This window comes from Protopterus annectens, chromosome 3.part0 (assembly GCF_019279795.1).
Source record: "Protopterus annectens isolate FY-2018-M chromosome 3.part0, PAN1.0, whole genome shotgun sequence".
Lineage (NCBI taxonomy): Eukaryota > Metazoa > Chordata > Ceratodontiformes > Protopteridae > Protopterus > Protopterus annectens.
In genome coordinates this window covers 1,917,347,659-1,917,374,239 of record NC_056731.1, presented here as the reverse complement: position 1 = coordinate 1,917,374,239, position 26,581 = coordinate 1,917,347,659, and the positions used below count along the sequence as shown (strand labels likewise).

The window sequence follows — 26,581 nt, the reverse complement described above, 5'->3', positions numbered from 1 at the left end:
CTGCCCTTTTCCTTTGTCATTGATATTCTACTGAATATCCATTCTGAAGTCCTTTTTTTGTGAAATTCGCTGATCATTCTTTCCAAATGTGTCTCCTGCAGCATTGCTGTTTGTACTCTGCATTTCTTAATATAATTCCTTACTCTCTTCTTTTTGTCTATACCTGTAAGCCCATTTACATTTCAAGGTGCTACGGATAGAGTAGCCATTATGATAAAATGCTATTGTTACCATTTATTATACATGACAGTGTTTTGATTGTGAATTTCCAACTTTGGGTTTATATGCACACACTAATGTTTGGAAGGATGACCTTTTATACAGTTGTTTCTTCTCATCTCCATTTGACTCAGTCACATTTCTCAATACTTTTTTGTTTTAATGAAAACCTTCAAACAAAAAACTAAATACACTATCAGTGCATACTGTTTAACATGGAACAAACACACAAACGTATGTACATTTTTAACAAATGAAGTGTAACCCTGCAGATAGGAACAATAGAACCAAATTGATAGCTGGACCCACAGACATAACTTAGTCTAAAATTAAGGTTACCCATTGTAAAGCATGTTACAGCCTGTGTTCTTATGTACACATAATGCTGTCTGTTATTTTCTTATCTCTAGTCCTCTCCCAGATGAGAAAAACAGCTTGTATGATTTCAGAAAACATTATTTTTAGCCTTAAAAAAGTGCATTGGCTATCTTTAAATAAAACTATATTATGCACTGTTGTATTAAATGCATTAAAGTATTAAAACATCTTGGGAAGCTACCATCTCTAATTCCCTTCCCATAATTTCAGACTTTATTTTTTCACTGAACTGCTTGTTATTGTACCTTAGATTTTCCATCAAGAAAGAATGCTCAGAACTGTGAAGTTTAATTGCTTACATCTGCAGACAGCTTGTCTCCGTGTAAAAAAAACAGTCAGCAATGAAAAAAAAAACAGCTAACAACTTGCAGATGTTTGAAGGAATCTCTGTCAGTTTCACTCAGAACACAATATATGGAATTCCCTTGGCTAGGAACCGAAAAACACAATACACTAGTTGTAATAGCAAAGATGAGCCATACCTTTCAATCTCTTAGAGCAAGAAATCTGAGCAAAGCCTTAAGTAAAAGTGGGACAAAGGCCCAAAAATAGGGATATTTTTAAATATTGCTCTTACAAACTTAGAAAATTAGTAGAATAACAGGTTTTGCATTAGCCTGAATTTTCTGAAGGGTATGAATGTCATTATTTTCTAACTTCAAGCTTTAACGGTTTGTCACAAATTTGCCAGAAAATAATTTTATGAAAAACAGACTAAAAATATGAAGCAAAAATGTGGACATTTTGTGAAAATCTGTACAGTTGAGAGGTATGCCAGACAGCAGGAGAATTGCAATCACTTTATTTCATAAAAGATTCCACAGACTAATCGCATTCGTCTTGAAAAAACAAGGGGCTTCATTAGAGTAAAGACATCAGTTTTTACACTTATTTATATACTTTGACCACTAGTCAATGAACAACCTCAGGGAAAATTCATCAATATGACACAATGAATAATAAAACCTGTCTAATACCATTTACTTACCAAAAATAATTAAAAACTATATATAAAATATGTACAAATCATGTTTAATCTGCTAAAAAATAACTGTACTTAATAAATATTATCAGAAATTGTCAACGCATACCAGCCCTCATTTTTAAAATATTACTTGTAGATAAAAAAGTCATTAAGACATGGAAACTTACAGGTATTAAGCTTCAGCTGCTATGAAAGCTTATTTATATCCCAACAAGGGTTCTGGGTCACCTCCCCTTTCAGAAAGCTCAACCCTGTCAGTAACAAAAAATAAATAAATAAATAAGATTTTTTTTAAGATTAATATATTAAGTTTGGTGCCTATACAGTGCATTGATTGTGTTATTTCTTCAAGTGTTTTAATAATGTTCCCTAATTCTATCCCTAAGTCTTTGTTTAGTTTTACCAGTATAGAATGCCGGGCAGGATGTGCACATGGCTACATATTCCTATATTCATATCCCTTCCACCACTATGTATGGGCATTCCAGGATAAATGGACAGTGTTTACACCTACCATAAAGATTCATTTAGTTAGAATGTCCAGTAGTCTTAGTCCACCTATATCTGCTTCAGTCAAGTTTGTTATACTCATTCCTTCACTAAAAATTACTAAATGTTGTCCACCAAATTTCTCTTAGAAAATTTACTTGTAAAAACTAAATGTCATAATCTCTTGAAAGACTCAACATATTTCAGTATCTCCTTATTACAGGGCATTACCAAGGAAAGAGATGTCTCACCAGTGAGATGGGTCTCTTCCCCCAGTTGACTATCTACTGGTGTATTAACTTGATTGTTAACTTGCAAAAGTGGTGCAAATCTAGTAGTAGTTTTACCTCTCACCACTTCTCCTTTGACTGAATGGAGTTAAATATTCAGAATAACACCTTTCCTTTAACATACACCTCAGACTGTGCAACTGTTTAAAGAAGCAATTCTCATCTGTAATCAGTCTAGACAGGGAGGCCATCTGACCCTTAATAGTACCTCTTTTTTTTTTTTTTTTTTTTTTTGAAAGGGATTATAGCGCTCAAAATATAAATAAGAATTACAGAACTTGTCTTTCCAAAAGATTTTTGAAGTAAAACTTTGTAGTAAACTATCCTTTCCAATGGTTAAATCTAGATAATTAATGGCAAAAAAATCAAATTAATATGTAAATCTTACTTTCTAAATATGACAGGAAAGCTCCTAGTTGATCTTTGGAACCCTTCCATAATATCAGGATGTCATCTAGAAATCTATAATAGGCGTAGATCAAGGACTGTTACATTATTTCCTATGCTGCCAGAACTCTTTTGGCATATACTGGAGCATACGCTGCTCCCATAGCTACACCAGAAACCTGATGGAAATACTTGTCTTCAAAAAATAGAAAATTATTAGAATGTACCAATTCTAATAAGGCATCTATCACCTGAATCTCAGTAGTAGAAATTGATTCTCTGTCATTTAAAAAAATCACAACCCTCAATATGTGGAATCTCAGTAAATAAATTAATTACATCAAAAGTGACAAAAAGAAGAGCCTCATCAAAAGAAATCACTTTAAGCCTTTCCAGTAAATGCCAGGAATCCTGTAAAATATGTTTTCTTTCCTAATAACCCCCTGCACTTCCAATCAATAAATTTGGCTATCGATTCTTAGAGCCCTTGGTGGCAACAGTGTGTCTGCCATAAAGAATATTATATTCCTAAAGCAGTAGAAAGTATTCTGACAGCTGAGCAAACACAAGAACAGAGAAAGGAGATTTTTGCCAATAGGGATGACTGCAAGTAGGGGTGCAGAAAATAGACAAGAAGGGGCTGGAATTTAGTGTAACTAATGAAATAATTTTTTTGAGCTGTGATACAGAATCAGAATTGCCTTGACATAGTAAGGCCTTACTGAGTTTAATTCTGGTGGCTGACAAAAAAGCAGTTAGTAGAAAATGGAAATCAAAGATCTGCTATTGTCAATTTTTCATCTCATTCTCACATATGGGTTTGGATCCGATCCTTCGGATCCAACTCGGCCATTAATAAGCTCGTGTCAACCAAAAAAGCTCTTGGATGCCTCCCCTTACCCGTACTGCATCACTATCAATTACCTCAGATCTTGTTTGCCTCTTTGGGAAGACATGGTTCTACCAACTAGCTCTTGGTATAAGGTCATATAATTAAAATCTTTTATCTCCTATTTTTGCAAATTTGTTGTGTACGTTATCCTTTTCTATCTCTGTCTAGTAGTTGTAGTGCCTTTTCGCAGTAACCGTTTTTTATTTAGATTACTCTCATTTCTTTCATCTCTTTCCTGCCAAATAACCGTTTTTTTATAGGTTACTTCCCTTCCCTTTACCTTTATTAGGTATTTCTTCATTACTATTGTTAGTAGTTTCCCCCTCTTCTTTTCTGTCTGTTAAAAAATGCTTCTTTTTACTATCCTTTTTCTCTGAGTGTGTGTATTTTTGTGTGAGTAGATTCTCTGCCTGTCCCTTACTTGTGTCTTGGCAGAGAAACCAGAGAAACCATCCAGTTGCAAAAAAATGCACAAAGTGTAGACATAAAATTCCTCTCCACGATTCCCACTCTTTATTCATGTATTGTCTTGGCCCCCTTCATTTACAAGAGGATTGTGCGATTTACCACTCCTTCAATCATCAAGCTTTAGTAGAGAGGAAGAATATGCTCATTTTAAGGGGTATGTTGCCTTCCATCTTTGAGAAGGCTATTTCCGGAGAAATAGAGAAAGCTGGTTCATCCTCTAAAACAAAATCAGCTCTTTCAAGCCCAGCTTCATCCTTGTCTTCTAAATCTTCAGACAAGGGAAACAAGAGACCATCTTCAGTGCTGACAGACTCTTCGGAGCCAAAAAAGGAAATGTCCAAATCTTCCGGTTTGGGAGAGTCTCTGATCCAAATGAAGCCTTCTGCTTCGGCCTCCACCTCTTTGGATCCTATGACTTCTGCTCCAACTCTATCTCCTAAGGATAGATTGGATCCATTGATGTCAGATCTGACAACTAGTCTATTTAAACCTATTTTGGTTTTACCGAGGACATGGTACACTCCATCCTATGATCCAGTTCCATCGAAGGTGCCGTAACCCTTTTTATCAAGACCAAGATCCCCATCTGCCTCTTTCTCCTAAGGAGAGCTCGACTACCCATCCTTCTAATAAAGATTCTAGGATTATGGATAGATGTGGGAAGCATGTCTTTTTGTCAGTGACCTTTCCATTGTGGTCGCTGAATTACCTTTCGCATTTCACAAGATTGCAATGGGATCTGATCAAGGAGCTCTCAGATGCCCTTGAAGGAGCAGTAGTTGAGAGAGCTAAAGATAATGTAGCTTCCCACTTAGCCACCCTACATTCAGTAGCCAACTCTTCCATGAGACTCACCATGCATGCAGCCGAGGGAACGAGCAGGGCGGTGGGTTCAGGCATCTCTGTGAGGAAGGCAGGCTTGGATGCACCTTTGTGATTTTGCAGAACCTTTGAAGTCTTCGTTCATCACTGCTCCATTTGAAGGCCCTTCCCTTTCTGACCCCAAGGTCAAAGATATCCTATCCAGGTGTGAGAAGGAAGGTAAGACCCTTTCTGCCATGGGCACATGTTTTTTGGCTACTCAGAGACCTTATCCCTAGGGTGAGAGAGGCAGCGGAAAGATATAGTTCAAGAAATCTCAAGGGTCCTACCAAGACACACGTGGAGAGTTTTCCCCCAGAAGCAGAGTGAGAAACAATAATGGAAGGCACCGTCCTCGCAGGAGAGTAGGTCCACAGAACCAATTGTCCCAGGAATCTTTCTTCAGGAAGCCCTTTCAGCATTGTCCACCTCTGGAGGCAATCGGAGGTTGACTATCCCTGCACTGGTAAGCCTGGCAAAAGATAACTTCCGATCTGTGGGTGCACAGTATAATATCCAGGGGTTACCAGATTCCGTTTTCTCATCAACCCTGTCCCAACAAAAAAATCCCAGCTGTTCCACTCAACCAAATGGATCAGGCAGTCATTCAAATTCAAAAACTTCTAGAAAAAAAAAAGAGTCATTCAAGAGGTCTCATGAGATTAGAGAGGATTCGGAACTTACTCAAGGTTCTTTTTGGTTCCAAAGATAACGGGGGACTGGAGACCAATCTTGGATCTCAGCAGATTGTATAAGTTAGTTCGACAGTGCAAGTTCTGAATGGTCATGGTACAGTCCATACTTCCTTATCTGTAACAGGACGATTGGATGTGCTCTGTAGATCTTCAGTCTGCGTACTACCATATAAGAATGGACAGACACTCCAGAAGATATCTACGCTTCCAGCTGGGAGCCAGTCATTACCAGTACAGAGCATTGCCCTTTAGTCTTACAACCCCCCCCCAGAGTGTTCACGAAATGCATGGCAGTGGTTGCGGCTCACCTGAGGCTAAAAGGATTCGGGTGTTTTCTTATTTGGATGACTGTCTCATATCTGCCCAGACCAGGCATCTACTTATATACACAAGAAACTCTGTTCTTCATCTGTGTTCCGAGCTAGGCATAGCCATAAACTATCAAAAGTCTCTTTTGGAACCCACTCAGACATTAGAGTTCATAGGGGCACTACTAGACATTAGAGTTCATAGGGGCACTACTGGACACCAATCAGATGATTGCAAGACTTCCTCCTTCAAGGGTGTTGACAATCAGATGAAAAACTTCAAGACTAATCAAGAACAAGAAAGTACCTACCCACCATGTTGTACAGGCATTAGGATCTATGACCGCGGTGATCATGCTAGTTCCACTTGCCAGGTTTCATATGCAGATTCTGCAATGGCTTCTGACTGATCAGTGTTCAATAATTCACCAACCAATGTCTCATCAGATTCTAATAATGGACATATGCAAAAAGGACATTTCATGTTGGATTCATTCAGAACAGGTGACACAAGGTCTACCTTGTGTTCCCCCTCAACCACAGATGCTTCCTAGATAGGGTGGGAGAGGTCATTATCTGGGGAACACTATCCAAGGCACCTGGCCCAGTGCAGAGGCCAAGCTCCACATAAAACATCCTGGAGATGAGAGCAGTGTTTCTAGTGTTGCAAGCGTTTCAGATTGCTTTTCCTCCACGACGGTAGCAATTCAGTCAGCATGTCGGTAATATTGTATGTAAACAAATGAGGAGGAACCAGATCATGCCCTCTTTGTAGGGAAGCACTCAGACTGTGGCAATGGATGATCTCAACTGTTTTCTTGTAGCAGCTCACATTCTGGGAAGGTCCAGTGTTATACAGACAAATTGAACAGAGCCATTCTCTTGCCCCACAAGTGGTCCCTCAACCAAAATGTAGCAGAGAGTATTTTCTGCACATGGGGGGTCAGCCTTGCTGCAGCCTCTTTGCCTCTCACCTGAACAACAAATGCAGCAGCTACTTCGCCCTAATTCTTCCACCAGGGCAGTCCCCGAGAGACGCTCTAGTACACGATTGGCCTCCCATACTATTGAATGCCTTTCCCCCCATTCCATAAATTCCAGAATTCCTTCAGAAAGCCAACAATTTGAAGAGAAAAGTAATCCTCATTGCCCCATATTGGTGTCAACAAATCTGGTTTCCTTTCCTCTGGCCTCATCTACAGAAGGAACCCTGGATTCTGGAACCCCTTCCAGACCTACTGCCACATCCGACAGGAATGCTTCATCGAAACCTTCACAACTTCAAGATCACAGCTTAGTTCTTCCAGTTCTGCTAATTGCCAGACAACCTATGCTCTCTTCCCGTAGTTTGTCATATTCTGATGTCCTCCCATAAGTCATCTACACAAAAACTCTATAGGAGTAAATGGAAGAGGTTTGTAATCTGGGCTGAACAACACAGTATGGATCCTATCACTCCTCCCATTCACTTAATTCTGGAATTTCTAGCCCACCATTTCAGTAATTGGGCTGCGGCATCTACCATTAAGGTCCAGTTAGCAGCCATTTCAAATTTTCACAATTGAATAGACAGCTTATCTTTAATCTCCCACAAACTTTGCAAAACCTTCCTAAAAGTGGCCATGTTGTTAAGACCTCCCCACAAGTATCCTTCTCCCCCTCGGGAATTTACATTTCATTCTACATCTTATTGTCCACCCACCTTTCAAACCTGCAGCATCTTGTGATATCAAGTTCCTATCTTCGAAAACTCTCTTTCTGGTGGATATAACATCGGTGAGACGGTTATCAGAAATATAGGCACTATCTCCCCAGCCCCCATATTTGTTTTTTCACAAAGACAGAGTCTCTTTGTGTACCAACGCCTCTTTCTTGCAAAAAGTTGTTTCTCAAACAAATATTAATCAGACTATCCATTTTCCTGTTTTCTTCCCAAATTTTAGTAATAAGGGTGAATACGTATTACATCTGTTGAATGCTCACAGACAGTTACATTTCTATTTACATAGAAATAAAGATTTTCAGAAAGCAAACCAATTGTTTATTGTATTTGCAGGCCCTAGGAAAGGCCTACCATTTTTCAAAGTTATTATCAAAATGGCTTTTTAGTTGTGTTTCCTTTATTTGCACCTCAAAAGATATGAAGCCTGACAAATCCATTCTGGCTTATTCTACCAGAGCAATGATCACATCTGCAGTCTTCTTGACAAATGCTTTTTTTGAATGATATTTGTGCAGTAGCCACATGGCAAACTGTCATACTTTTATCACTCACTACAAGTTAGATCTGATCTCCAGGGGCAGGGCCTCCTTTGGTGCGATGGTTCTGAGGAACATTCTCCTGTGAGTCCACCCAGGGCAAAGGTGGCTGTCCCATATATGAGGATGAGATAAAAAAATTGACAGTATCAGATAAAGAAGTTATGTACTCACCATAACATTTCATCTGTATTATCGATTTTTTCATCTCTTTTCACATCCCCACCCTCCAACCCCATTTCTTGGAGTTCCTAGTTGAACGGAAAGAGAATCTCAAGGGTTAGATTGGTTTTCATTATTCTCCAGAAATGGAACATATTTGGTGTTAGATACTAACATTCTACTTTATCTATGGATGTAATTATTGCAAACAAGATGTGAGGTAATCGGGAGAGATGCATTATGGGTAAGGGGAGGTATCCAAGAGCTTTTTTGGTTGCCATGAGCTTACTAACGGCTGAGTCGGATCCAGTGGATCAGATCCAAACCCATACGTGAGGAGAGATGAAAAAAGCGACAATACACATGAAATGTTATGGTAAATACATAACTTCTTTTTTAAACCAGCTGTACTAAAAGAAGTGAATATATTAACAGGGATAAAAGAACTGGAAGTGGGATCTTTAAAAAAGGTGGGAGCAAATTGCATAGAAAAAAATGGGAATTGCAATAACAATATGTAGGGAATAATGTTTTGGAGGAGGAATGAGGTTTAAGGGAAGGCAAGATTTGAATGAGCTTTGCAATGCTTGACTGACCATGACTGGATAGATTATAAATTATATGTAATGTTTGCAACTGAAAATATGTCAGTATGGTTTGTTTTAATTTATATAACTGCATTATTGTCTGTGTCGTAACTGATAATTTAATAAAGATGTTTCTTGATTACACAAAAAAAAAGAAGGGACTGGAATTTACATGAGAAAACTGGCAAAGGTATCAAGGTATTGGGATCAAATAACAGAACTACAGGTAGAAATCTTTCAAAGCATGTTTAGTCTACATTTTAGCACATGTGCACTCGGTAATGCTGCAGTAGGGCTGTCCTTCAAAGACTATCAAATTAAATGCATGTGTTGGACTGCAGCAGTCATGCAGACCTGAAAAGCATCTAAACGATGAACCTGTAGAGTAATAAATTAGGTTAGCGCCTAATGTGTGGCACCAGATATTCTATGTCAGCTGAACCAGCAACTTAACTTTCTACTACATCCCCCCACGAGGAGAAATACAAAGCTCTGATTTTTCTTCCTTTCTAATAGACGAAAAGAAACGGACAATGGCAAGTGATAGAAATCTGAGGAGAGGTTTTCTAGATTTGGTCTTCCAGTGATAAAAAAAAAAATTGATGCGAAACTGAAGTAGAGTTTTCTTTGTGGCTTCCAGTAACACAGATATTAGATACCAGTGATAAGCTCTGCCTCCTAAAAAGAAAAATTATTTTCTATTCTGAATGTGACTGCTTCCTGTGGTGGTGGTGCTGGGAGGAATTCAGGAAGTGTGGAACTGCTTGTCATGAAGTCATTAAAAATCTGGAGTTAAAGTAGGTGCCTATATTAAACCTGCCTTTTTGATTTCCATAAACATTTTACTAATGCAGCTTTAAATTAAATGCTAGCATGGACTGATTGTAGAAAAAGTGAATCCAAAAAACACAGCCAGCACCAAGAAGAGTGGAAATAATAATCTTTTAATGTGGCAGCACCAGTATCATACCGGTTTCAGCAATACAGCCTTCTTCAGTGATGGTTACAAGACCAGCTGTATTGCTGAAACCGGTATGATGTTCAGCAATCAGTTACCAGTTATGGAGAGTTCATGAATAGTATAAAACTGTTCTAGTATCTAGTTTGATATGGGATTGAAACAATGAAACAGCTACGAAAGATGTTGATCTTAAATTCTGACCAACCTTCCCCAGAGTTTATAAAATAACCAAGTAAAATTACTGAAGCACAGACTGTTATATAGGGTCTGGTTAGATGAATCTGACACATCCACTTGTATAATACTTGGAATTAATAAATGGAACATTAAAATTGCTTTTTTGAATGGCTACAAACAACACCAATTCCTTATTTTGTTTTTTTAAACCCTTGTCATTCCAATGGCCTCTTTTCAGCCACTGTTCATTGGATCTCTGCCTAGCTTTGATAGGTATTAGGCATATATTCAGCTGATTGAGACACAACTGCTCATTTTTTGTGTTTACCAATGACAGCAAGAAGTTGCTGTTACTTGTTTCATTCATAACGTATTGTAACAATGCTTGTATAGGGGTGAAAATCTGTGTTTTTTGCATTCAAGATCACAATGCCTTGGAGAGAGAGTGATTTTTACCTCTTTATTTTTCCTCTCAGAGTTGATGCAACCTGTGAAAGTATATAAGAAACGAAGATTTGGGGGTCACAGGGAGCTTGTTTCCCTACACAAACACTAGCAATAATGTGCTTTGTATTGTTCTCAAAACCCACTACTCAAACACACGTGTTTTCATTGCTTGCATACTTAAAGTTGTGGTTTTGTGCATTAAGGAAGGATGAGCTGTGTTCAGAACTTTTACATTTCAGTTTGTTATGCAGATACTCAGTATTGTTACTGATGCATTAAGAAGGTTCAGTTCTAAGACCACAGCCCACACCTACCCCTGTCAAACAGTTTTTTATACTGTACCCAGTTGTTGTTACCCTCCCCTTTAAATGCAATTCCTGCAATTCAAGAATTAAGCTTGTGCCTCTTTGGACATCTATCAGAACCTCTCCACTCAACTGCACGCCTTCTGTAAAGTCTCTTGTCTTCTACCTGGTATCTGTCAGGCAGTGCAACAGTCCATTATCTCCCCACTCCCAAAAATGAAAGGAAGTCGGTCTTTGTCCAGGAGTTTAAATCTTCTAGCTGCCCCTTTGTTACCCACACTGCTAATTGAGCCTGAATCACAGGTATTGCAGACAGAACTTGATATTTTTGTATTAATCTGGACACACACACAAAATGTTGCTAATGCAATGTGTAGTAGAATGTTAACGCTGATTTTTTGGGGGTTGTTTTCTTAACTGTAGCATGTGACTGTGTATGAGGTGGAATTTTCCGTTCTGTGAATGAGTATATATTATTATATATGCTGTTATCCCTTGTACTTGTGCAGGGCAAGCCAGACAAAGATTGTGATCATGTTCTAATAAGCATGAGATTGATTCCCTGCCATTCATTTTCATGCCTTCTGTCTGTATCCATCTCTGTTCAGATGGTCTAACAAATCAAACCATATCATTATAGTTACTGTCAGTGTATATACAAAAAACAGAAAAGTAAATTGATACAGTTGCTAGCCTGTTAATTAATCAGGGGCATAGAGTGTCCATATCTTCCATTTTTTATCAGGTTATTCTCCAGCACCTTCTCATCTTGCTCCTAACCTCATATCCTAGTTTACTGATGGGCCTGCTTATCCTACTGTTATAACTACCCCAGGCAGCAGTGAGAAACTGTATGCCTCTTTGTAGTGAGACAACAAGAAAGACCATCCATTATTTCCATTTCAGATTGATGATAGGATAGTTTTGCATAAAACATAGCCATCTGTAGCAGACATAAGGATAAAAGGCCTTTATCATTACATTTTCATGCCTCCTGCTGTTTCTGCAGCTCATGTTATCATAAATTTACAGTGGTGTGGAAAATAGCATTTCTGTCTCACAGTACTTGATTGTCCAGCTTGATTCCTTGTAAGCATGCTTTCAATTATGGAGTTTTAATGTCTTTGCATATAAAGTAAATGGAATGTTATGGTAAGTACATAACTTCTTTTTTAAACCAGCTGTACTAAAAGAAGTGAATATATTAACAGGGATAAAAGAACTGGAAGTGGGATCTTTAAAAAAGGTGGGAGCAAATTGCATAGAAAAAAATGGGAATTGCAGTAACAATATGTAGGGAATAATGTTTTGGAGGAGGAATGAGGTTTAAGGGAAGGCAAGATTTGAATGAGCTTTGCAATGCTTGACTGACCATGACTGGATAGATTATAAGTTATATGTAATGTTTGCAACTGAAAATATGTCAGTATGGTTTGTTTTAATTTATATAACTGCATTATTGTCTGTGTCGTAACTGATAATTTAATAAAGATGTTTCTTGATTACACAAAAAAAAAGAAGGGACTGGAATTTACATGAGAAAACTGACAAAGGTATCAAGGTATCGGGATCAAATAACAGAACTACAGGTAGAAATCTTTCAAAGCATGTTTAGTCTACATTTTAGCACATGTGCACTCGGTAATGCTGCAGTAGGGCTGTCCTTCAAAGACTATCAAATTAAATGCATGTGTTGGACTGCAGCAGTCACGCAGACCTGAAAAGCATCTAAACGATGAACCTGTAGAGTAATAAATTAGGTTAGCGCCTAATGTGTGGCACCAGATATTCTATGTCAGCTGAACCAGCAACTTAACTTTCTACTACATCCCCCCACGAGGAGAAATACAAAGCTCTGATTTTTCTTCCTTTCTAATAGACGAAAAGAAACGGACAATGGCAAGTGATAGAAATCTGAGGAGAGGTTTTCTAGATTTGGTCTTCCAGTGATAAAAAAAAAAATGATGGGAAACTGAAGTAGAGTTTTCTTTGTGGCTTCCAGTAACACAGATATTAGATACCAGTGATAAGCTCTGCCTCCTAAAAAGAAAAATTATTTTCTATTCTGAATGTGACTGCTTCCTGTGGTGGTGGTGCTGGGAGGAATTCAGGAAGTGTGGAACTGCTTGTCATGAAGTCATTAAAAATCTGGAGTTAAAGTAGGTGCCTATATTAAACCTGCCTTTTTGATTTCCATAAACATTTTACTAATGCAGCTTTAAATTAAATGCTAGCATGGACTGATTGTAGAAAAAGTGAATCCAAAAAAACACAGCCAGCACCAAGAAGAGTGGAAAGAGTGGAACACTCAGAACAGCAATTTTTTTCCCCAGGGAAAAAATTGCTGGGCCATTTTCTGGACTTTGCCATTTCCTCCACTGTGGTGCAATCTCGGAGTTGGTATTTTTAAGTGGGGGGGGGGCCCACTTTATTTACTATTTTAAAGTTTTTTTTTTTTTTTGGTGGAACAGAGATTTTTTTTTTTCCCTGGGGGAAAAAAAAAATCACTCTTCCGAGTGTTCGGGATTTTAAGCTTTCGCTTAAAGAGGGTCGCTAAATCAGCGTTCGCTTTTTTAAGCATTCACTGATTTAACTTAGACCTTATATTTTGACCTCTGTCACTACCACTTAGACCTAGGAATAAATATTCTAGTCTAGTGACTTAAACTAATATTGCGTTTCTCAGTCATAAAAAAATAAAGAAAATGTGGTGGTCCATTAAAACAGAAATCTGGTGGGCAGTTGTAGGTTTTATGGACATTGAATTGTATGCATTACTGGAAGAACCTTCTTTGACTGAAGATCTTAATTCTTTATTGTTACCTTACTGTAGGATGAAGAGTTATATGTAGCAAAATAAACCAAGTTTGCTATCCATATACCTGGTTTATGTCAGTGCTGTGAAGTGAATATGAATCAAAAATCTGACTCTGGTTTCTTTTTTTTTTTTTTGCAGGTCACTGTAAGTGCAAATGGATTACTTGGAACACACAGCTGGCTTCCTTATGATAAGAACATCAACAACTACTTCACCTTCACCAGGGACCCCAGTGTATGCAGCCCAAAGTGAGTCTATCATTTATGATTGATATATATTTACTATAATGTATTTGACTTTTTATATAAATTGGTCTTTGATGGACCTTTTCATCTGTGACCCATGCCATAAGGACAAGTGTAAATGCAGTACCTCTGTACCATGAAATGATGGGTATTCTAGAAACTTGGCTGCTGTCTGTTATTGCCTCTAGTTTGTTTTCTGCTCATCTTTTTCATTTTTCGTTTAAGAGTGCAGAGTCAACTGAACATGGCCTTGTTAAGGGAAGATCTGGGTAATTCTAAAAGGTGTGTGTTATGGATATCAGGGAAAGTTCGTAGTTGACGGTTTCCGTGAGATCTTTAACAACTGCCTAAACTACCACCAGATGAGTTAGTGGAAAGCTTGGTTTTGCTCTTCATTTATTGACTACCCACAGAAATGATGTATTGGTATTCTTAAAAGAACATTCATGGTTCATTGCATGCATTACCAATAGGTCTATGCTGGAAGCACTAGAACCCCAATGGTAATTTCAGTGACTTCTATGTAGGGGCTAAAATGTGTCATTACACTTATAGCAAAACGGATTACATTGTATGGTACACACGTTAAATACTGAGGAACAGTGTCATTCTAAGGGGATCCAGTATCTGGATCTGTCTGTCTGGGATGACATGATTGACAAACCTCAATGCTTTGCCAGAGATGGCCTGCATCTGTCACCCCTGGACTTCCAGATACTGGCCAAGGCTCTTGCCATCGCTTTTTTAGGTGGTGTTTCAAAGACCAAATTACCACTGTAACAGCATCAAACAAGTGCAATCTGAGGGTCATGCTGCTCAATGCTAGAAGTCTAAATCTCAAAATGCACTCGCTCGAAGCACCCCTTAAAATGGAGAACATTAACATTTGTGCTGTAACAGAGACCTGGTTCAAGGCAGCAAATAAGCACCCCTGCACTACCAGTCTATAACTCATTCCACACCTTTCAGCCCCAGAAGAAGCTCCAAAGGCGGTGTTGTTTCCATATTCATAAAGGATGCGCACACCTCCAGACTGGTAGCCCAACATAATGCATCAGAGATACTTCAGATGCAGCTAACATTGGGTAAGACAGCGATTCAGGTTGTAGCCTGCTATAGGTCTCCAACCATGTCCCAAGACTCACACTCCACGTTCCTAAGCACCCAGGAGAATATTAGGGTCCAACCTAACATTCTCTTACTAGGCGACTTCATCTACCCCTCCATTAACTGGGAAAACTATTCATGTACCAATACTCTTGCCCAACATTTCCTGGAGTTCATTAATTACAATGCCCAGGACCAGCTCGTTCTTACCCCCACTAGAGGTACCAACATCCTTGACCTGGTCATTACAAACATGGGCGACCGTTGCTCTACACCAATAGTCAACTCCTCCCTGGTTAGATCTGACCACAAACTAATCAACTTGGAAATCCACATCCCTTCCATGCCCCCCCCAACCCCCCGCAAAGGTAACCACCATGAAAAACTTCTCCAAAGCTAACTTTGGGCTTCTAAAAGCAGAGGTGGCTAAGTTCACGACACCCATGCAAATGGAGAATAGTTGCTTGACTGCCGACTCATGCACCAATACACTGTACGAACACATGCACACATGCAAGGATCTCACCATACCCAATAGAACCAAGATGCTGTCCTCCAAAAAAAGGAAGCCAATTTGGTGGTCCCCTGCCATAAACAAACTCTACAACAGAAGGAGAAAACTGATGCAGAATAAGGTCTTCTCTGAAGTCTAGGCCAACATGCGTGGACTCTGGCTGACAAAGTTTGCAGAGGATTGCAAGATGGGAGCTATTATTAATTTCCCAAGTGATGTTGACATGCTACAGAAAGGCCTCACTTAGACCAGTGATGGATGTAAGAACCATGGCCTTAAACTCAATGCCAAAAAATGTGTCATCATCCCCTTTGGGAAAAACCCAGTTCCCCTGAATTACCACATTGATGGTAGTCCACTGAACACAGAAGGCATTATAAGAGATCTGGGAACACAGGTTGACAGCAACCTCTCTTTTGATCACCACATTGCCACTGTGGTTAGAAAGTCCTATGTGGCACATCTCATTACTAAGGGTTTTGCATCCAGGAAGAAAGAGGTCACTGTCTCCCTCTACTCTTCCCTCATTAGGGCAATCATCAAGTACAATCCCACATTTGGCATGTACCTCTCTAGACACCTGCAACAACTGGAGAGGCTGCAAAAGCACCTCTCAGAGGATCCTAGGCCTTAAACACTTGTCCTATATGGACAGACTCAAAAAACTCCAACAATTCCCTGTCTCATATCGCCTAGTTAGAGGCGATCTCTGCTTGACTTACAAAGCCATGTCTGACCCAGCTCTGTTAGAAATGCTACATCTAAAGAAATCCCAATCCATCAGCACCACATTGACCAGAGACCTCAACCTCATTACCACAATTAACAGAACATGCTGGAGGGACAGGTTCATAACCCAGAGACTGCCCGTGCTATGGAATAGACTTCCCATACATGTCGAGCAGAGCACCTTGCTGACCTTCTTCAAGAGAAATCTTGATGAGTGGATGGGAAACAGAAAATTCACCCCGGGGATAACTCCAGTGGCTCTACTCAACAGAGGTCTGGTGGCACTATGCCAGGGTAATCCTATGGGTAGGCTTGTAAAGGCCCCAGGGCCATTAGCCTAGTACACACGTATGAACCTATGAACACAGCTAGGCCTGTAATTGTTTTCTTAGCTTTTTTTCTGTTCCCAGTCATAAACACTGTAGATTGAAAGGGATTTTCAAGTCTTTTATGAGCAGGGAATGTATTGGTATTATTTCTCCTTATCCAATTCAGTGTTGTTTGAATCCACTTTAAAAAGGGTAGCCTGTGTTTTATAGTTTTCTGTTATAGAAGTCATTTGGCCATTCCCTTGTCCTAAGGAAAAGCAATGATGTTCTGTAGTCCTATCTCGCCTTCATTCTTACATATGGGTTCAGAGCCAATCCTCGGCTCCGACTCGGCCTATTACAAAGCTCAAAGTCTTCTAGTTGGCTCGTGGCTAGGTAGGTATCCCATAGTGCACCAGTACAATCCCCAGATCTCGTTTGCTGCATCTACGAGTTCAGATGTACTTCTTGCTTGGCCGTGGCTAAGTTTAAAACCTTTTCTATTATTACTATATTACTGTTTAACTATAGCAATTTATATGGTTCTGGATAGAGTTTAGTATTGTTAGAGTAGTTTTCAGACTTATTGAAGTGTTTTTTTACTTTAAATTACTTAATTGTTGAGAACTGGTTGGCCCTTGTTGTTCTCATTCGGTATCCTGTGAGCTAATCCTTTTCTAATTAACGTGCGCATTTGCGCATATTTTGCTATATATTGTGTGCAGTGTTTCTTATTATTAGAGAGTTAGGAATTTAGATAGTTAGTTACTTAGATATTTAGTGATTCAGCTTGTGTGCAGGGTCTTTTGATAGTGCCGACCCTTTTGTTTCTACGACTTAGCGTTTTGAACAGAGATTTATTTACATTTAGATATTTCAGTTTTGTGTGTGTGCAGTCTAGTTGATAGTTTCTGACCTTCTAAGTCTTATCCTTTCTACCTAGGTCCATTTAAGTTAGAGGACCTAGTTCTCCGTCCTTTCTCTTTCTTATCAGGGCTAGGCCCGTTTGAGTTAGAGGACCTAGTCCTCGTGGTGTGTGTGTGTTAATGTGGTAAGGGCTAGGCCCGTTTAAGTTAGAGGACCTAGTCCTTGTTGTGCTTGTGTGTTTCTGCTTCGCCAGTTATCATGTCTAAAGAGGCAAAAGACCATAAACCTTTGGGTTTTAAAAAATGTGTAAAGTGCTCCCAGAAGATGTCAATTATGCATGGCCATAGTAATTGTGTTTATTGTCTCGGAACCATTCATTTGCAGGAAACTTGTTTATTTTGCCATTCCTTCAGCTCCAGAATTCTCCATGAGCGGAAGAACAAGCTAATTTTGAAAGGTATCCTCAAGCCTTCCTTCGAGCAAGACTTTGCCAGTTCTTTTTCTTCCTCAAAATCTCATTCCTCCAAAAAAAAGAAGATTAAGACTACCAAGAGGCATTCCCCGGTGCCATCCGGTGCTTCTGAACTGCCTCCTAAACTTTCTAAGCCGGATAAGACTTCTACCTCCTCGGCTGATCGAGGTTATTGATACTGGGACTTCAGTTTCGGCCCCAAACATTTCGGAGCCGTCTACTGACAGACTACATCAGAGCCAGTCAAGAGATCCCTTGCCAGTCTCCCCAACCTTAAGGTCCCCAATCTTCCAGAGGTCTAGATCACCCACACTGTCCTCCAGATCTTCCAGGAGCCTGTCAGAGGAAGATGTGGAGAGAGTAGTGCTTAGACTCCTGAAGTCGTCTGCCTTGCCAAAAATGTTGTTGGCTGTGACCCAGTCGGTTCTGGAGCCACTTGAGTCTGTTTCCACAGTTGTGGTTCCTCCTTTGAGCCATGCTGGGCTTTCGGAGCCTGAGTGTTCATTACCACTTGTTTTGGAACCCTTGGTTCCAGCTCCCCTCGAGGCTGTCTCAGAGCTGAGTTCTGCTCCGACACCTTCGGTGCCATCCGTGGTGTCTAGGAGCTGAAGTTCACCGGTCGGCCCCGACAGGGACACTTGGACCCGGACCTGTTCGGTTCCAAGTCTCTCTCTCTCTGTGCATCGGCTAGGGTGAGCTTGGACCCTACATCCATCTTGGAGCCGATGGCTCTGGAGCCGATGACTTCCTCCTGTCCCTTCGGAGCTGAGTAGGTCTTTGGAGCTGGAGAGGTCTGCCTTCGAGATGATGAGGAGTGTGCTGTCTTGCTCATCAGCTCCACCCAAGGGTACCGACAGTCTTCCCCCTCAGGCACCGACCTTTGTCTCATCACCTACTCTCTCTCTCGACAGCAGAAACCCACAACCTCAGGAGCCCCCTGTTGGCCCCAAGTCTTCTGAGACCTCCCCGTAATATCCTTCTGAGGAACCCCCTCGGAAGAGGACATGCAAGAGGAAGCATGTAGACTCCCAGGATGAGTCCATTACCTCCAATACGGACCTCGAGGAGTCAGAAGGGTCCCTCAAATCGTCCTCTGATGATGTCTCCTTTGTAGACATCTCGGAGATCCTTAAACAGAGGGGTGGCTGGCCCACTGTTACCTTTTCTGATGAGGAGTCAGAGTAGCTGAAGGCTTTTGGGTCTCAACCTTCAGCCTCTTGGGTGTCTCCACCTTTTGATGAACTTTTAGACCTTGTTAGTCGGAAGTTGTGGGAGACTCCTGATGCCATTGAGCCAGTTCCCAGGAGACCCGATAAATTTCTGTCTGCTCCCAAAGAGAAGGAATTCTTATCCAAGGGTATGCCTGTAGGTGCCATGGTGGTGGTGGCGGCCACTAAGAAGAAACTAGCGGAGACTTCATCTGTCCATCCGCTGAACAAGGAGTCTCGAATGATGGACAGATAGGGGAAGCGTATCTTTTCATCAGCAGCATTCAGATTCAGATCACTGAACTATCTAACACATTTTATGAGGCTTCAGAGAGATCTCTTTAAGGAGTTGGGAGATACTCTACAAGGTACATCTACTGCAGGAGTCCCTGATAAGGTGTTTGCTTAATTGTCCACTTTAAATTCCATTGTTAACTCCTCCATGAGGCTGATTTCTTATGCAGCCGATGGAGCAGGGCAGCGGGTTCAGGAGTTTCCCTCAGGAGACACTCCTGGATGCACTTGTGTAGTTTTGCAGAGCTGTTCAATTTTACCTTTACCAACGCCTCTTTGACGGTTCTTCGTTGTTTGTACCTAAGGTAAAAGACACACTCACCAGGTGCGAGCAAGAAGGGAAAATGCTGTCAGCTGTGGGAGTACATTTTGCCGTCCCCTCTAGACAATATCCCAAGGGTCAGAGAGAGTTGGCAAGATGTGGTTCAAGAAGTCCCAGAGATTTTTCCCAGATGCACAGGGTGACTCCTCCTTCAGAGGCAGAGGAGGAGGAGCAAATGGTAGACGTCACCCTAGAGGCAGGGGTGGCCTGCAAAACCAGGGAGGCCATGATTTGTTTTGAGGCTGTCCCTATCAGCGCTCCTGATGTGGGGCCCAGCTGTGCTTCTCTGGAGCCAGTCGGGGGTCGCATTTCTTTGTATCCAGATGCCTGGCTGAGCATCACCCTAGACAAATGGGTACAGAGAATTATCACCAGAGGTTACTCCATACCCCTTTCTCTTCCACCTCATGTTCCCAAGAAGATCCTGGATGTGTCACCCAATCACAGGGATCAAGCAACTGTAGAGGTGAAAAAGTTGCTCACAAACAGATTCATCCAAACCGTCCCGCAGATCATGTAGGATTCGGAACTTATTCCAGATTCTTTTTAGTGCCAAAATGTACAGGGGACTGGAGGCCCATCTTGGACCTCAGCAAACTAAATGAATCCGTAAAGAAAGACAAGTTCTGGATGGTAACAATGCAGTCTGTACTCCCTCTGTTAGGGAAAGACACTTGGATGTGCCCAATAGACCTCCAAGATGCATACTACCATATAAAAATGGACAGAGCATTGAGGAGCCACTTACGCTTCCGGCTGGGAGCCAGTCATTACCAGTTTCGTGCTCTGCCCTTTAGTCTCACCACAGCCCCCAGGTTGTTCACCAAATGCATGGCAGTAGTGACAGCTCACCTGAGACATCTAGGATTCCAAGTGTTTCCATACCTGGACGACTGGCTCCTGACCGCCTCCACCAGGCATCTACTCCTTCAAACCAGAGATCCCACTATCCAACTTTGTTCCCAGTTGGGGTTTACTATAAATTGGGAAAAGTCTGCCTTATCACCCTCTCAATTTGTGACTTTTATAGGTGCAGAAATAGACACAGTCGCCATGTTAGCTCGTCTTCCTGCAGAAAGAGCACAGACCCTCCTACAACAAATTCTCCGTCTACTTCCTGTGGAAAAAGTCATGACAAAGACAGTGCTGAAACTCTTAGGGACCATGGCCTCCACCATAATGCTAGTCCCTCTTGCCAGACTACATATGTAAATTCTTCAGTGGCTTCTATCATCCCAGTGGTCTTTTCAACAACTGTCTCTGTCTCACCACATCATCTTAACAGAGTCTTGCAAAAAAGGACCTCCGTTGGTGGATCCAACCTGACCAACTAACTGTAGAGTTGCCGGTGTTTTTCCCTAACCATTCCAATGCAGCAGAATATAGATTTCATCAGTTGGATGTTCACAGACAATTATGGGTCTATCTTCACAGGACTAAGGAACTTAGAAAATCAGACCAATTGTTCATATCATTCTCCGATTCCAGACTAGGTCTCCCAGTCTCCAAAGTGACCCTTTCAAATTGGATTTTGAGCTGTCTTTCTTTCATTTATTCTTCTAATGGAAAGACTTTACCGTTCAAGATTAAGGTTCATTCTACATGATCCCAGTCTATGTCTGCTGCCTTCCAAGCCAGAGTTCCAATTGACAATATTTGTGCAGCAGCAACCTGGGCTACCCCTCGTGCCTTTATTACTCATTACAAATTGGACCTGACCTCTAGGGGTAGAGCCTCCTTTGGTTCCACGGTACTCAGGAGTATTTTTCCGTGAGCCACCCAAGAATAAGGTGCTAGGCATGCCACCCCAAATGTAAGAATGAAGGAGAGCTAGGACTACAGAACATAAAGAAGTTATGTACTCACTATAACGTTCCATGTTTGTAGTCCATCTCGCCCTTCATTCTTACGAACCCACCCACCTACCCCCGTCCTGGAAAGATCTGGAGACAGGATAATTTTTACCATAATAAGGTGGAGACCTTTCAGTATTGTTGTTCTTTCTGGATAGCTTTAGTTCTGTCTTTCTATAGTTTAGCAGCAAACAAGATCTGGGGATTGTACTGGTGCATTATGGGATACATACCTAGCCATGAGCCAACTAGAAGACTTTGAGCTTTGTAATAGGCTGAGTCAGAGCTGAGGATTGGCTCCGAACCCATATGTAAGAATGAAGGGCGAGATGGACTACAAACATGGAACATTATGGTGAGTACATGACTTCTTTTTTTCTAATGTATTGATGTTGATGTATATGGTTTTGACTTACCTTTTTTTCCTATTCAGAACTGTAATGAGTATCGATATACTTCCTGCATGTACCACTCTGATGCATTTCTCTCTTTAGTAACATAAAGGTTTAGGTACAAAGACAGGTGTACCAATTTCCTCCCTTTGTGGTAACCTGTAAGTTAGAGTATCTGCCATCCTTTCTGGAAAGAAAAAATACTTTGTCATATAACCAGTTTTGTGACCTCCCACCAACCCAGTACGAACTTCAAAGCACATCTCCTCAAATATTCTTCATTTGATTTGCCCTTTCCTTTGTTCTGAAACATGCTACTATGCTTTACAGTGTTGCTTCTTCTGAAAGATTTGAAAGCTTATGTCTTGGAGACCTAATGACCTGTCTGTTGCAAACTCAATGCACCTGATAACCATCAAAGCAACCTTTCTCAATTAATGATATTTTGCCTCTTTTGCAGGTTGTGCTGCTTGGAGTATTGTTATACAATTTATGAGGTTGTGGGAGGCACAGTCCTTCCACTACACCCAGAGCTAACTTTATTTATTCAGGTAAAATGACTGTTTTGATAGTTATTGGTGCAGTGATCTGAGTTGTCTAGACTTTGTTTACTTAAGAACTACCAAGATTTATTTTTGACAGACCAGTGTTATCTTCTGACAGTTATAGCACACAGCGGGCACTATCGACAACTCTTAAACAGTATACTGTGACATCTCTTCATAGATGGCTGACACCTCTGTTTGGATCAAATACATATCTCCTTGTGGAGTTTCCTTATCCAAGTGTTATCACATTCCACCAGTTGAAGTGTATTCCATTAGCTCTGTTATTCTCTCTATGGACCTTTAATTAGTAGCATGAGTGAAAAACCCTAGGGGCATACACTTCTCTCTTTTTCAAAGTGCCTAGATGTAGAATACATTGTCCAGATCAAAAGATATGCAAGTCCCCATCCATCCATGATGTTAACCTTTAGGCCATTTTATTTCTGCTCTGGCATATAACAGGATTCCCCATTACTGGACAACCATGTACCCCCTGCATCTCATGTTGTAGCTTGTTAAGCTGTACAACTCCAAATCTACTGCTTCCACATTTAGTGATTCTCAACTTTTATGCCTCTCATCTTTAGAGGGGTTGGGTCATGCCATCAACTTTTAGTGACTCTTGCTTGCACCCCCTATATTGTCCTCTGTTTGACTGTCCCCTCTTTCTTCAGTAACCGGGTTAAGTTTATGTCCTAAACCATTGATCAACACTACTTTCTACATTTATTTACTCCCCGATACACACAAGCTATTTTGTCTATCAGTACTTAGAAGCTTAGTTTTCTTGTTATTGCAACTTCGAAACATAGATCTCATTGCTTGCATTTTAGTTGGCTGAATTAGTGTCAAACTCATTTTAGCAGTTCAGCCTAAAATACCCTAGGTGTATAGGTCTCTAGTGTGCTCTTTTAGCATGATGATGTTAAAAAACACCATTGCCCGTCATGGGACAGACCTTTAGATGACACTCTCCAAAGGAGTTTTTATTTTTTCTATTGTTTCCTGGAGTCAGCTGGGCCTCAGCTGACCTCCCTTTCCACTCTCCAATTAGGTTATTGTCCTTTGTGTATTTGATTCTTGTATGATTGGCCAAGTCCAAAACCTGGGAACACCTCACTGGATGCCCAAAGTCTAATTCTTATTTGCTTCTTTGTCTGAGAGAGGAAGATATATGACTGGCAAAGTGATTATTGTAGCCATCCATAATGTATTAATTTTTAAATCCTTGCTTTTACACTGCTGCTATTCTTAAGAATTGTAAGCTTCACCAGTGAAATGACATCTTCATTTGGTACACTGCTTCTGCAGGCTTATTGTTTTCACATTTTTTGTTTTATGTGTGTGTGTGTGTGTGTATATATATATATATATATATATATATATATATATATATATAGATATAGATATAGATATAGATATATATGTGTGTGTGTGTGTGAGTATATATATATATATATATATATATATATATATATATATATATATATATATATATATATATATATATATATATATATATATATATATATGCATGCGTTCAACACAAAAGAAAAATGTAACTTACCCTGAAAATTCAGTATTGAATATTTGATCAGTTAAATTTTAAACCTTTATTAAATTATCACTTAAGAGAAAGGCACTCGTACATTAATAGAAGAAACAAACACCATATTAACATTTTTTTCATTTATACATTACATATGTGTTTTCTTTTCTTTTTTTAACAACTGTCATTTAATCCAACATTACATAACTTACTCAATTCCTGCCTTGTTTTAAACGTCACTCCACCTCCTGAACATTATTCTTATTGTTTTTCTCCCACAAGTTCCAGGTATTGCTATGTAATTTCCTCCTTCCCTGTTCTAAACATCCCACCTCCAACTGTATTATCTCTTTTACAATAGTCAATACTTCAAATTTCCATTTCCATTTTCTAGTAATTGATGTTTGGTGGCCAACAGAACTAAACGTAATACCGTTTTATTATGTCTAGGGAATTCACATCCTGTGCCACAGCTCAAAATTATAATTTCCTTATTTAAAGCCATTTGCTATCCCAATATTTCTGATAGAGTACTGTGCAGGGAATTTTTAAAATATACCAATGTATTGCAGTCACAAAATCATGTGCCCAGTTACCTCTTTCTTCCCCATTATACCTGCAACATTTGCTGTATACCTCAAGAAAAATTCACCGATGTCTGCTTGGGTATAAACATCTACCTGTGAAAATAATTCCAAACAAAAATCCTAAACCTTTTGGACCATGTTGCATACTTGGGAGCCATATGTATGTTCTCCCTTTGTTCCTTTGCAAGTTGCTTTTCCAGTCTTGTCTTTCCAATCTTTTCTAACCTCCTCTGATTGATTCTTATGGTTAGTACACAGTATTTTATATGGTCTACTAATTATGCTTTTTTGACAACAGCTTTAGTTCTAGATTCAACTAAAATCTCTACCACGGCAGCTCTTATACTTAGTTCTCCCCTGTCCCTTTCTCTTTGCCTATACCCTGATATCAATCCCTTACAGGAAAGGCTTTCTCTAAACTACAGGCCAAAATTCTTCTTGGCCTCATACCGTTCTTTTACGTTCCCTTCTGTAGTTATTTATTCCCAATAAATACATTGATTTCTTTTCCCTATTAATTTCCAACCCTCTCTTGTTATTTTTCTGTACTCCTACTTGCAGTCATCCCTATTGACCAAATCTCCTTTCTCCATTCCTGTATTGGCTTAATTTTTAGAATACTTTATGCAACATAGTGATTATAATAATCTATGTAATTGTTATTATTCTCCTTAACGATATGCATGAAAAATCCCACTCTCGCCTTATTTCTTGAATCACCGTCATCATCTCTTTCTAGTTTAAATTGTAACCTTCTACTTGTGTTACATATATGATTCTTAACTGTGTTGATCTAAAATATTCCTTCAAATTAGGTAATCCTAACCTGCTTTGTTCTGTTGAGGGGATGATGTTATCCCACTTAAGTGTTGCACTCTTCCCCTCCCAGATAAATTAATTCAACTCTTTATTATTTTCCACTTCTCCTCTGGTTAATAATAATATGCTTGACCTGTATATAAGACTAAAAGGATTAAAAATATAATAAAACAAAACATTTTGTAAGATGTGACATAGGCTGCAGTGGATGTGACATGAAACAACTGTAAAAAAAGTTCAACCTGCCAGACAAGTATATGCATGTAACACAAAAGCTGGAACTAGACATTTAACAAAAAAGGTGTTATGCATAAAAGGTGGGAATAATAACTTTTTAATGCAGTGATGCTTTCTGTAATGTCTTTAAATGTCAACAATCTCACAGATAAATGCAAAAAAGAAAGAGTAGTGAACTATATTAAAAAATATAGAGTGCAAATCGTTGTATTACAGGAGACACACTTAGAAAGAACTGAACATGTCAATTTGATAAAGAAAGGTTTTCAGGATGGTTATTCAGCAGAATACCTGGGACAAAGGGAAAGAGGAGTACTTATATTAATTGTAGTAATAGAAGAGGATAAAAAAGATAATGGCAAATTTGTAGTACTAAGGCGCTACTGGCAAGGGTGGAAGATTACACTGGCATGTATTTATATTCCATCTGAAATTGCTGTAATGGAGCTGAAGAAAATTCTGGGAGAAATAATCAGTTTTCAGTAAGGAATATTATAGGTGGGGACTAGAATGTGATTTGCAGCAGTGAAGATGTGTCGGGGGGGGGGCAGAAGGGAAAGTATAACAAAGTGTAAGGTGTATTTTTGAAGAAATTTATGTGAATTCAGTAATAGGAGTTTGGAGTGAATTTACATATTGTTCCCCAAGATATAAAAACCGGGCTAAGCTACACAGAATTTACATTTCCCAAGAACATGTGCATTTAATTGAAGATCTTGATATGTACAAAATAAATGTTTCAGATCATGTGCCAATAGCAATGTCTTTTGGCTTCTCCTGCTAGAGGTTGCCACAGTGGATCACCAGTCCATAGATTGATTGGCAGTGAAGTTTTTACATTG

At 39.8% G+C, this 26,581-nt stretch overlaps 1 protein-coding gene across 1 annotated transcript in view; it reads left to right on the top strand.

Moving 5' to 3' along the window:
* The window catches only part of NBEAL2 (neurobeachin like 2), a 3,059,867-nt gene that overhangs the window by 2,801,963 nt on the left and 231,323 nt on the right, over positions 1–26,581 (top strand). The window contains exon 48 of the mRNA XM_044066003.1: positions 13,827–13,936. Coding sequence (XP_043921938.1) covers positions 13,827–13,936 — 110 coding nt within the window. The remainder of the gene's footprint in view (positions 1–13,826; positions 13,937–26,581) is intronic.